The 12,297-nt window shown below is 39.2% G+C and overlaps 1 protein-coding gene across 3 annotated transcripts in view; it reads right to left on the reverse strand.

The window, feature by feature from the left end:
• Positions 1–12,297, reverse strand: part of SEC24D (SEC24 homolog D, COPII coat complex component) — a 59,941-nt gene that overhangs the window by 31,749 nt on the left and 15,895 nt on the right. For all 3 annotated transcript variants that reach the window (XM_060278559.1, XM_060278560.1, XM_035111604.2), the window contains 2 exons: positions 11,850–11,961; positions 10,167–10,294 (listed from right to left, as the gene is read on the reverse strand). In XM_060278559.1, the coding sequence (XP_060134542.1) occupies positions 10,167–10,294; positions 11,850–11,961 (240 nt within the window). The remainder of the gene's footprint in view (positions 1–10,166; positions 10,295–11,849; positions 11,962–12,297) is intronic.

Genomic DNA, 12,297 nt, shown 5'->3' on the forward strand with positions numbered 1-12,297 from the left:
CCCCTGTTTTAAAATGCTACTTCGATATGACAATTCACCAAAAATGTCACACTACAATGAAAATTTCTTCATTTTTGAAAACAAACTTGTTACCAGTAAACTAAATTGAACACTCCAACAAAAAGTATGCTTAACACTTTGTTATGTAACAAGATACATTTTGGGGTGGGAGAAGAAGAATGGCTCTTGAAATGTTTTGATTGTGTAATGGGAATTCAGCAGTAAAACTTCTGTCGGCGAAAGACAAATTTCTGGGCTTTGATATAAAATGTCAAAGAGCAATTTTCCCAGACCAACACTAAAATCCAGATTAGATAGTATATATGGAGCTCTCTTTGAAGCTGAAAAAACAAGCCTCTTTTAAACTGATGAAAGTTTGCCTTTTCAGCATTGGGAGTCACACATATTATGTCTCTGAACCTTTGCCCAAGGAATTAAGCATTCATGATGGATAGCCTTCATATATTTCAGTGGCAGAATGGAAACAGAAGTTAATAAGGATGTAAATAAATTGAAATGAATGGAGCAGAGATTTGCAACAGCAATATTTAGTAGCCCCCACCCCCAATGTTCCAGAGAAGATTTTATGGGTGTCCAGGGGACTGCAAGCAGGGGAGGGGGATCCAATCCACCAACTATGTCTGTTCCACCGGCATATGAACACAGATTTCACCCTATGTCTATAATCCTACATACAATTACTTATGAACAAGCTCCACTAAACTCAGCAAGCCTTGCTTCTAATTGGTATGACAGAATTGGACAGTGTTAAGTATTTATTTTGTGCTGGATTGTACCCAACATGCAAATAGTTTGGTTACAGGTGATGAGGGTTGTTTCATTAATTTCCTTATACATGCAAAGATGTATTTTTCCATACATATTTTCTTGTTGGGATACTGCTTTGCAATGGACAATGAACCACAGTGAACTTGAAAAGGTGAAAAGGGAAATTGTAATAAACATATCATCTTAAAAGTGTCTCCAGAAACCAAGAGGCTCAAAATACAAATAAGCATGCTCATAAAAGTCATTGGTTAAGGTTAGGAACTAGCAGACATTCCCCCCCCCCGCCTGTATCCAATTTATTACTACAGACAGGTTTAGTAAAAAGAAAACAAATCAGCTTGGTTTTTTATCATCATATTTGGAGTGGCTTGGCCCACTTTCCTTACTTGATATCTCCCTAAGGATGCAAAATTAGCACTGTGTATTTTTAAATAGTTTTGTATTCAGTTTATTGCTTTTTTAGATGTCGGCAGTACTAAATTAGAATACAGGCATTCAAAGGAAACACCCACACTGTCTTTCTATAGTGCAACTGGAGTACAATTAGAAGCAATAGGGGTTTTGTTGTGGGTGGGAGTGTTGTCGTATAATCAGAGCTGCCACAGCATCACCCATTTAAACTAGGTTAAATGTGTAAATACATGCAAGCTGCTCTACAATAAGATTAAAATGCCGCTCGTTGCAGGAATTATCTAGTTACCCCCCCCCAAAAAAAAACAGTACCGTTCAACCTTCATGTTTTTAGGAAATCAATTACTCTATTAATGTCCGATTCATTTTAAATCCACACTCCTCAACGTGAGATTGCCATCATGGTTTTTAGATGCAATTATTTTGGTTAGGGTTTCATGGTTCCTTGAAGTCATCCCCTTCTGGATTTTAAACTAAGGTTTTTTCCTTCAGTATTTCCAATCACAACGCAAGTAATACAAAATCAACAACCTGTATAAAAATGTTTTCTACGAATTCAGATCTATGGCCAGCAGCTTCTTTTCCGGTGATTACATGTGAGATTTAAGACTAATTTTAAGCCTAGGCAACAATTTTGCGTGCATGATTGTCATTTCACTCATCCTAGTAAATTGACAAATCTTATTGAATTGACTAAAATGTGGTACACACATTGTACTGATACTGGGGTGGGGTGGAGATAATTTCATTCTCCTATGACTCTGTCTGTTGCTGCTAGCAAGCATAAAAGTGATGTGTAGATTTTGGAACACACACTTTTTAATCCACCATACTCTCTGTAGGTGGCACTGTGTACTAGGACATATTGAGGGCCTGTGCTTATTGTTAAATCTCAAGCAACCAGTAAAATTCATAATGCCCTCCGAGTAAAATAGGATACTTTTTTCCTAATCAGATTGGGAAATGCTAGACATGTATTGCCAATTTCTCTCATATTATATACAAATGCTCATCCTAGAACAGTTAAAGTGCATTTACAACTGATACTATTTACACAATTTGTATCTAATTAATATTAAAAACAAGTTATTGTTACAGACACACCATACATTTAAAGCACATTGCTTCCACCATATAATCCCTCACAATGCTACAATTTGCAGAACCCTTCACAAATTACAGTTCCCGGGATTCTCTGGAGGAGTGAGGCATATACAGCTCTGGTTAACAATTTGTGTGGCATTGTTCCTACGTGTATCATATAAGATGAAGGCCATCCAATTTGGATTTTCAGCCTCTTCTGCCTTAGAAATTTGAGGCAAATGGTGGTGACAAGAAAGGAAATTCTAGGTCTAATAGGCAAAGTAAAAACTGGCAAATTGCCAGGTCTGGATTGTATTCACCTGAAATTTCTCAACAAATTCAAATGTGAAATTGAGGCTCCTCTAACAAAAGTACCGGTATGTAACTTGTCCCTAAGAGCAGCCCTCATACATGAAGACTATAAAGTGGCCAAAGTAACACCAATTTTAAAAAAGAAATCCAGCAGGGATTATAGAAATTACAGTCTAGTTAGCTTAATGTCTGTTCCAGGAAAACTGGTGGAAAGTGTTGTTAAAGATAAAATAATGAAGCATAGAAGAACAAGCCTTGCTGAAGCAGAACCAACATGGCTTCCTCAAGGGTAATTCCAGTCTGACTAAGCTATTTCAGTTCTTTGAAAGTGTTAACCATATAGATAGAGGTGAACTTGTTGGCATAGTGTACTTGGACTTTCAAAGAGCTTTGAAAAAAAGTACCCCACCAAAGACTCTTGAGTAAGCTTAGCAGTTCAAAGGATAAATGGAAAGGTCCTTTCATGGATCAGAAACTGGTTACTTAACAGGATGCAAAACAAAGGAATAAATGGGTAGTTCTCTCAGTGAAGGAATATAGAAAGCGGAGTCCCCAAGGGTTGATATTGAGACCCATGTTTTTTAACGTATTCATAAATGAATACGAGGAGTAAGCAGTAAGGTGTCGAGGCTTGCTGGTGATACTAAATTGTTCAGGGCTATTAAAACAGTAGAAGCAGCAGTAGCATATTGTTGCAAACTCCTCTTAATTTCACATATGCACACAGTGGGGTCTGAACTGGCAGTGGCTGAGGAGGAACAAAACATTGGGATCAAAGTAGCTAGCTTGATGAAGATGTCAACCCAGTGCTCAGCAGCTGTGAGAAAGGCAAATTCCATTAAGAAAAGGAACTGAAGCCACCAGGTTGGATGACTAAAATAAGTTTAGATATATTCATAGAGATAAAGGCTAGAAACTGCAGGAGGGGAGAGTACTCTTGCGCTTGACTTCTGCTTATGGGCTTCTGGGAGAATAGGATCCTGAACTAGATAGGCCATTGGACTGATCCACCAGGCTCTTCTTATGTTCTTAGAATATGGTAGCATTGGTCAGAGTGACACCATCATACATGTGACACCATGTGACATTTATAAATTAGATGAAGTGGTGAAAATTGTCTCGGTGGTCAAAGGTTTTCTTATTGTATGTTGCAACTCAATAATGTGTGAATGCTGTTAAGACAAAGATGACCCCACCCCAAGAACAGCCAACACTAATTTTCCTCTCATCCATCATTTGAGGTAAGAAGTAACAAAGGCATGCCTGGGCGGTCAACATGTTCACAGATGTCAAGTGATAATGTCACTTTCTATGTCACTGGCATAGCATGAAATCAAAAAGGCAAATAAAACCCTTTTACGTTAAATCCACAGAACAAAGTCAAGGGAACCAAGACAACATTGGCCAATGCATGAAACTGAATGTTTATCACCACATTCCATTGTCAAAGACACCATTTTAATTGTGATTGTGGCATCTATAGAATTGGCGCCATAAGCCCTAGATGTGAGTGACCTTCTGTAATTTTTTTTTAGAAGCTGCACGGCTATGTAATTATGCAAAATTTGTCATTTTTGAAGATCCATGCAATTAAAACTTTCTAAAACATCTGGATCTGGCTGTTTTTTAGATAATGGGATGAAACAATGCATTGAACCAACAATTGGTTGTATTCTTAGACAGCGGGGAATACATGTAATGAAGTCATTAATATTCTAGTATTACAACTTATCTTTAAGTAGATATTGCAAATGCATTGTACAATGCATAATTAACAAATACGAAGTCCATTTTCAAAAAAGAATTAAAACAGGCCAAGTCCTCTTGCTTTCCACAATATCTTATATGTGTACATCTTCACAAGGCGCTTTTATTTTTGTAATTCTGTGTAGTTCTCTCTCTCTCTCACACACACACACATTCTTACAAATGTATGATGTGCTTGGTATTGACAGCAGAGTAGAATACCACAAATTCTAGTGATTGTGGAGTCCAAGGGGAAAGTGCCTGAATTAACAAGACAAAGTACATGCAGCTACTTCTCAGCTTTGAAGTGCTGAACTGTTATTTGGACGATAGGCCACACTGTTTATCAAGGGAAGGTCACTAGTCAGGATTAACCAATGATGGAAGCAGAAACATGAAATGGAATGCATGATGATAATCAAGAAACTGTGCTTAGACAACATGTCTCCAAAATGTCAGTGAACAGAAGTAATTAGAATGCAGGAACTGAAAGGAGAAAATTTAACAAAGCTTATATGCAGAACTTATGGGTAATTGCTACTTTAACAAGAGAGTTATAGTTTTAACTTCGTTATCAGAAGGTCATGACAGCAATTTACAGCAAAGCCTCTCCTTCCATACCAAGCCTTTGCCTTCCATGGCTTTCACTCAGGGCTGAACTGACGTGGTTGGATTACTGACATTTGCAGCAGTCCATATAGAACTAACAGCACACCATGTATCTGTGATTTTGTACAAACCATTACACAAGGGTTCTGAGATAATTTTCAAGGAAGCTTCCAATTTCTGCTGCAAGCATCATCACTGTTTGCTTCCCACTGGCATGAAGTAAAGAATATTCTCTGTAAACTAAAAGCTTATTCTGTGCCCTTCATTCTTTGCATCCATTCAAGCCTGTCCAGCAAAAGAGCCCAATGTTAATTTGGTTTTCTTCATGCTTTAAACCCATCCAGGAAATAATTCCTATGCCTATAATAGGACATACATGCAGTGTTGGTGCCAGGCAAGGCTAACTAATTACACCCCCCCCCCAAATTACTAACTTCAGTTTTCAAAAAGATATGTCTTGTAGAAAAAAATATGAGTAAAATATTATCAGAAATTTATAAGATATAACAAATACTTATCTGTATAAATCTATGCCTCTCAAAGGTCAGTAGTGAGCTCCTCTGAGGTCATGGCCAAAGGCAGCTTTCTAGTTGGCCTAATGATAGCACAAGTCGTGCATCTAGGGCCCCCAAAATAGTATTTTCATACTGAAAGTGGGGTTCATAGATTCAAAATTCTGTTCTATCATATAACAAACTCATTCTCTCTTCTCCCATTAGGAAAACAGGATTAGTGACTAGATATACAGGAAAGTGTCTGAGAACAGGAACTGTTGATCACTTTGCAGATCTAAAGTGTCAGCTTCATATTTTATCATAAATAAAACAAAATTCAGAAGCGGTAGCCTATGCAGAGCAGTCAGAACTGGTGAATTATGTTCAACATTAACCAGTGGGAAGGAAAGAATCATTTGGGTCTGAATAAAAACAGTAACAGCAACCCAGACAACTATCTAGTTATTTCCCAGGAAGGCTCCTTCAGTTCCATGGAAATTAATCTTTAAATGAAACATCACCCTCAAAATGCTGAGAAGTAGGGCGTTTTTAAATAGAAATGTGCTTATGTAAAGTCAGTTAAGGAGATATTTCCTTTGCACATGTAAACCCCATAAAACTTTGTATGATTCCTTGAAAAGCAGTGCTTTAAACCTTTCTCCGATTCAGCTTTATAAAATGTGCAATGTCCCTCAAGGCTTGAAGCAGGGTTTACACTCTTTAATTTATGACTGCTCTTATGATCCATTTTGGCAGCAAAAGAGTGGAACACAATTTCCATTTCAGAATATGGACTCGTCCATACTTCTCCTTGTCCTGTGCCTAGAAAGCATGGGTCTAAGTGGTTTTCTGCTTGTCTCTTGCTTCCTAGGCACAGGCCCAAGAGGTTTTGCGTTAGCTGCGCAGTTTTCCCCTGGAAAACATGCTCTTTACCACTGAATTGGAACAAATAGCAATCCTCAGAAAACCTGATTGCTGTTTGTTCCAATCCAGATGCAAACTGTGGGTTTTCCTGGGGGAAAGCGGTAGGGCAAACGGAGGTGCAGACGAGCCCACTAAAATAGAGGACAAAAAAACATTGTCATATACCGGTAATTGCCAGAGCAAAAAACAAACAAATGAAAAGGACAGGGCCTGTTCTGTTCTTGCTGAGTGGGAAGCAAGACCTTTTGCCAACTAACTTTCCCCTGGTGCAGAATTGCAATTGCTACCTTTAGGTTAGTTTTGAAGGGTGACACATTGACACTTGGCCGTTCAATGAGTCCTTAAATAGAACTGTACAACTGAATTGAAATACTGCATACACATTTGACGCAGCCAGTGGTGGGGCAGAGCTGTCCTCCTGTCACTGGTGGTGTTTGCAGCTTACAAGGATAGGGTGGAGCAGTGGTGAGGTGCTCCCCCCCCCACTTTAGTGGCTAGATATGGGAATGTAGAGCAGGTTGCCCAGAGGACAGTTCTGTGGTCCAACACCTCACTGCCACTCTGTGCCCCACAGCATCCACTGCCTAATATGACTAGCTCATTCTGCCCAATGGTAAAGTCTGTCCTTGTGACTAAGACTTACCCACTCATTTTACCCCAAAGAGGGCTAAAACACGGCCTGCATGCTTTTACTTTTTTTAGATTCAGGCGTGAAACAAGATCTTGACCAGCTCAAAGATAACAGAACCAGGGTTTCCAAAGTGCTATTTAGTTCAGCACTCAGATGCAAGGCGTTCCAACCATCAATCAACCTAGGCAATTCAGATGAGCCTAGAAACAGAGAGCAGGAGCACTGTAGAAAGTCCTGGCACACAAAAATGAAAAAGGACAACAACCTCAAAATAAACACTGAGGTTTGTCGCTAATATGATCAACTTTCCACCACAAAATTTCCTTCCTGTTGCAAGTTTAGCAGCTCTGTATATGAGCAAAAAACATCTAGTGAAGATTTGTACACACACATGTCAATGTGAGTAGCAGATAATACATACATATGAAGTTGGTTTCTTAACGAGCATCTCTACCCTCAACACTCAGCCCGGATACTGAGGTCCAGCTCCAAGGGCCTTCTGGTGGTTCCCTCATTGTAAAAAGTGAAGTTACAGGGGACCGGGCAGAGGGACTTCTTGGTAGTGACGCCCGCTCTGTGGAATACCCTCCCATAAGATGTCAAGGAAATAAACAGCAGTCTGACTTTTAGAAGACATATTATGGGAGCCTTGTATAGGGACATTTTTAATGTTTGATGTTACATTGTGTTTTTAATATTCTGTTGGGAGCTGCCCAGAGTGATTGGGGCAACCCAGTCAGATGGGTAGCAATCAATCAGTCAATCAACCAATCAAAGCAACTGCTTCCTCCACCACATCCTGACTCATCCTGGTCCACATATTGGATGTAACCTTTAACTGGAGTCTACATCTATGGAGTTAAATTTGCGCAGGTCGAGTCTAGATTCTTACCTCTCAAAGTACATCCAAAGCATAGACATATTTCTGTGACCCATTGCAAAAGAAAACCACATTTGGTGCAATGCCATGCCACTCAAATTCTGCCTCTAGCAAGCAATTTCTAGATCTAGATGAAGGCAAATAAATCTGAAACTTGGAACTAAATAAAAGATGGCAGCAGCTTTCTTTTTAGTTCTGATTCTGCAATCACACAAAATGATTTCTCCATCATCAAGAGAGAAAAAAGGAGTCAGTTTTGGGATAGACTCAGGGAAACCTATGAAAATGCAGTGTCTGAAAAACAGACAGAAACTACAGCCAAGAGTCTGGATTCTCTGCCCTCAGTAATCTGAAAGGTCTGGACTACTAAATGCGAATAAGAATGGGAGTAAAGGACAGAATAGGAGTGGAAAATCCTACAAAATTGCGCTATGGGGTTACTTCAAAGATCGCTCCACTGTTCAGACCTGCCTCAGCTACAGAATACTGTCTCTCTTCAAACTCTGGTATTATGCTAGTGAAACCTGCAGTATGTAACAGGTACTGGGGCTTATGACAATTTACACTATGAACCACTTAACTTCCAAGACCTTCTCTTATTCTCTTTGCTTCCTACTTCCATTTTTGAAATTTCATCTTCTATTAGAGAAATCTTACACAAATAATGAAATCTAATCTATATGAATATATTTACGTTACTTATATGTAACCCATGTCACAGGTGGTACACACAAACATGAAAACCAATAACAACACACACTTAACTTTCAACTTACCAGTGTCTCCTGCCAAAGTACATTTTACCAATTGTAATAAGATCACAAGGGGGGGGGGAATCATTTGCTAGCAATCCAAGTTCTTTTGAGACATTTTAAACAAACATACATATATTATCTGGAATTGGAGTAAGATTTTTGAATTTGTAGAATGTTACCTCTAGCCAAGATAATATTAGTGGCAAGTAACATAAAATGTTAAACAAAGATCATCTGGTTTATCCAGGCTTGGCAAATAGTCATACATCTCCAAAACAAACTTGCAGAATGCCTGGCCTAGCATGATAGCTGCTGGCTTTTATTTTTATAGTCTGTTGCTAAAGCAGTGGTCGGCTAAAAATATATTCTGTCAAACAATGATATCGGATTCTCAAAGAAATACCCTATAAATACCCCTGATAGGTCATCCCTACTGGAGCAAGGAAAACGAAAAGAAATTCTGTTGATGAATATAGAAGGAATCTGTATAGACAAGGTTCTGAAATACAGAACTACAGACAGCAATATAGTTATAAGTGTTTGAGTAGAAATTATTTCTTCAAAGAATTCTTCACGCCCAACACATCCTTGTACTCCCAAAATTTGATCCATAAGATGGTTGCCACAATTGGAAAGTATTCTTCCTACTATATCTAAACCGTAAGGCCATAGAAGCTTTCTTTAGTTTTCTATTTTTCTCATCTTTTCTTTCTTCTGACTTTGTTCTCTTATAGACTAAGTAGTTTTTTATCTTAGTATATTATAAAAAGATACATTGTAATGGGTATGCATTTTTTTATATCTTTGAATAAGTATAAATAAATAAAATAAGATCCTGAACACTATGTGCCTGCCTGTTAAAGTTCAAAGACAATTCCATCTCAATACATTTATTCTGATAATAGGTTACGAGAATTCAACAGATCCCCCTTGATGATACCATGAAACTTAAGATTTGTAAAACAAGAGGCCCAGTTTCATAGATACTTTCTCCACACAGATCGTGCTTTCCTGTCAAAGGATGGTCATTTCCCCAAACCAAGGGTCAATCTCAGTTGAATTCAAAGCCATTGAAAACCTTAACTGTTTAGGGAGGCTTTTAATGTTTAATAGATTATTTTATTTGTTTTTTCTTTTTCTGTTGGAAGCTGCCCAGAGTAGCTGGGGAAACCCAGCCAGATGGGTGGGGTATAAATAATAAATTATATTATTATTACAGTGGTACCTCTACTTATGAATTTAATGCGTTCCGAACGCACATTCATAAGTCGAAAAAAATTGTAAGTCAAATCCCATAGGAATGCATTGGGAGAAAAAATTCGTAAGTCAAAGCAACCCTATCTAAAAATTCGTAAGTAGTCTAAACCGCCTCCAAGATGGCGGGCGGAGCTCCGTTCGTAAGTAGAAACATTCGTAAGTAGAGTTATTTGTAAGTAGAGGTACCATTGTATTATTATTAATTATTATTATAATTATTATTATTAACTTGTGAACAAAAACATTTCCTCTCAGAGCTTGTTTTATTCTTTTACCTCATTTGATGGAACATTGGCAAATGGTTTGATGATAGCAGCTAACGGAATCTGAGCCTGTTTCGCCAGATCTGAAGATGAAGGAAAGCAGTATGTGGTACATCGAATGAAGCGAGGGCTGGCATTACCTAGGACATTCAAAACAATTACAAGATTTGATGAAGTAAAACAAAACAAAACACAGCATGCTTTGTTGTTGTTGTTGTTTAGTCATTTAGTTGTGTCCAACTCTTCGTGACCCCATGAACCAGAGCACGCCAGGCAATGGCTAATTAAAAGTAATTTCTAATTCTTATAATGAGACAAAAGTTCATCACATAATATTTTTGAGCAGGAAAAGGAGAGGTTGCAGGGTGGGAAAGTTTCTCAAAACTGCTTCCTCAACCTTTTCCACCAATGCCACTTGTTTTGTGGTCTGAGCTGTAATGACTGCACTCCATGTTCTCTGGCTGGTGTTTTAACTCCACAAGTTTTCAGACTGAGAGCAGGAAGCCTTACGGTCGCTTGGTCTTGGCTTCATGCCAAAGCCACGTCATCACTTTGTGTTGTCAGGAAGCCAAATCAAAGAGGGGGCAATGCATCCTGCTCTCTTCTCTGGAAAACTTGTGGATCAAAAAAGTGTGGATTCAAAAAGGTGTGCAGTCATGACTGCTGGCACATTTGCACCACAGTTTTCCATCTTCAGAACTTCACATCTCACAATAAGTATAGAGATTTAGGCTTGGCACTACTTAAATACAATACTTTGCTCCTTCCACTGAATTCCTTAGTAATTTCTTATAAACCTTTTGATTTTTATTACATTCTGTGAAAAAGAAAACCAGGATTGGTTACGATTTAACAGCTCAAAGCACTGTCAGTTTAATGACCAAACAGTAAACACAACAATATCATCAAATTCCAGTAATATTTTAAAATCCCAGTCAATCCTAAACAATGAACCAACACAAACCCAGTCACTAAAAGTGATTTCAAGCAAAAAGGCTTATAGAGCACACCCCTTACGTGCACCCCACTCATGCATGGCAGCCTTTACATGTATTAAATACATAAATAGATTGGCCTCCCCTTGCTGCCCAAACAATGGAGTGCAGCCTTCAACCAACCATTGGCATGGGGCAAGAGGCGCCTTCTCCCTCCTCCACCACCCACATCTTTTCACCCCCATCTTGATGCCAGTATTGCTGGGCACCCTTCTCACCCCTTGCCCTCTGTGGCCAGCCACTTCAGCCATGTGCTCGCTGCAGGCAGGCAGGCTCAAAATAGGCCAGGCAGTGGCCCTGAGTGATTTCCAGGGTGAGCCCCCCCTCCTTCCCACACACCCTTCGTATTAAAGAGTGGTGCTCCTCGCTTTACAATATATCACTTATGCATAGAGGGGCCTGGAACGTAACCTTCACATAAGTGGGGGGGGGGGGCCTGCCTTTAGTCAGACGATGCTTAAAGTCAGCCTTGTCAAGGAAAATGAATTCCACAATTGTGACCATTCACCAATAACCCATTTCTATATATTGTTGCCCTGTCCACTTGACAAACAGAGGCAACCCACCAAAATATCTTCCTGGCCAATTTAGAAAGGCATCAGAAATTAAACATGAACATTCCTGTTGAAAGAGAAAGAAAGAGAGAGAAAGAAATTCAACTTCACATAGGAAATGAAGCCAAAGATGGCTTCCTATTTACCTTGATCTTGGATCACACAATCTGTAGTAACCAGAGGAGGAACTTGACCCCTGATGTTGGTAGCATAGATTTGACCTCCCCGGGACACTTTGTCATTTTCGATAACCTGGATCTTATGGATAAAATGTTTAAAATTGTAAGAAATGTGAGCTTTATAGTGCTTCAAGAATAAGGGCTTCATGTACACAGGACAATTTCTATGTCCAGCATTTATAGACATGGATGAGGAACCTTTGGCACTCCAGGTGCTGCTGAACTACCGTGTTTCTCATATTTTAAGACGTCCCTATAAAATAAGCCATGGCACGATTTTCAGAAGGCAAAAAAATATAAGGCATCCCCCAAAAATAAGACATGCTGGTATGGCAGGGCACTCCGCGCCAAGTCCCGACCCAGCGGGACCCGGCAAGGGCAGCAGTGCGCGCTTTGCCGAGCCCCGACTGAGCGG

This window comes from Zootoca vivipara, chromosome 9 (genome assembly GCF_963506605.1).
Source record: "Zootoca vivipara chromosome 9, rZooViv1.1, whole genome shotgun sequence".
Classification (NCBI taxonomy): domain Eukaryota; kingdom Metazoa; phylum Chordata; class Lepidosauria; order Squamata; family Lacertidae; genus Zootoca; species Zootoca vivipara.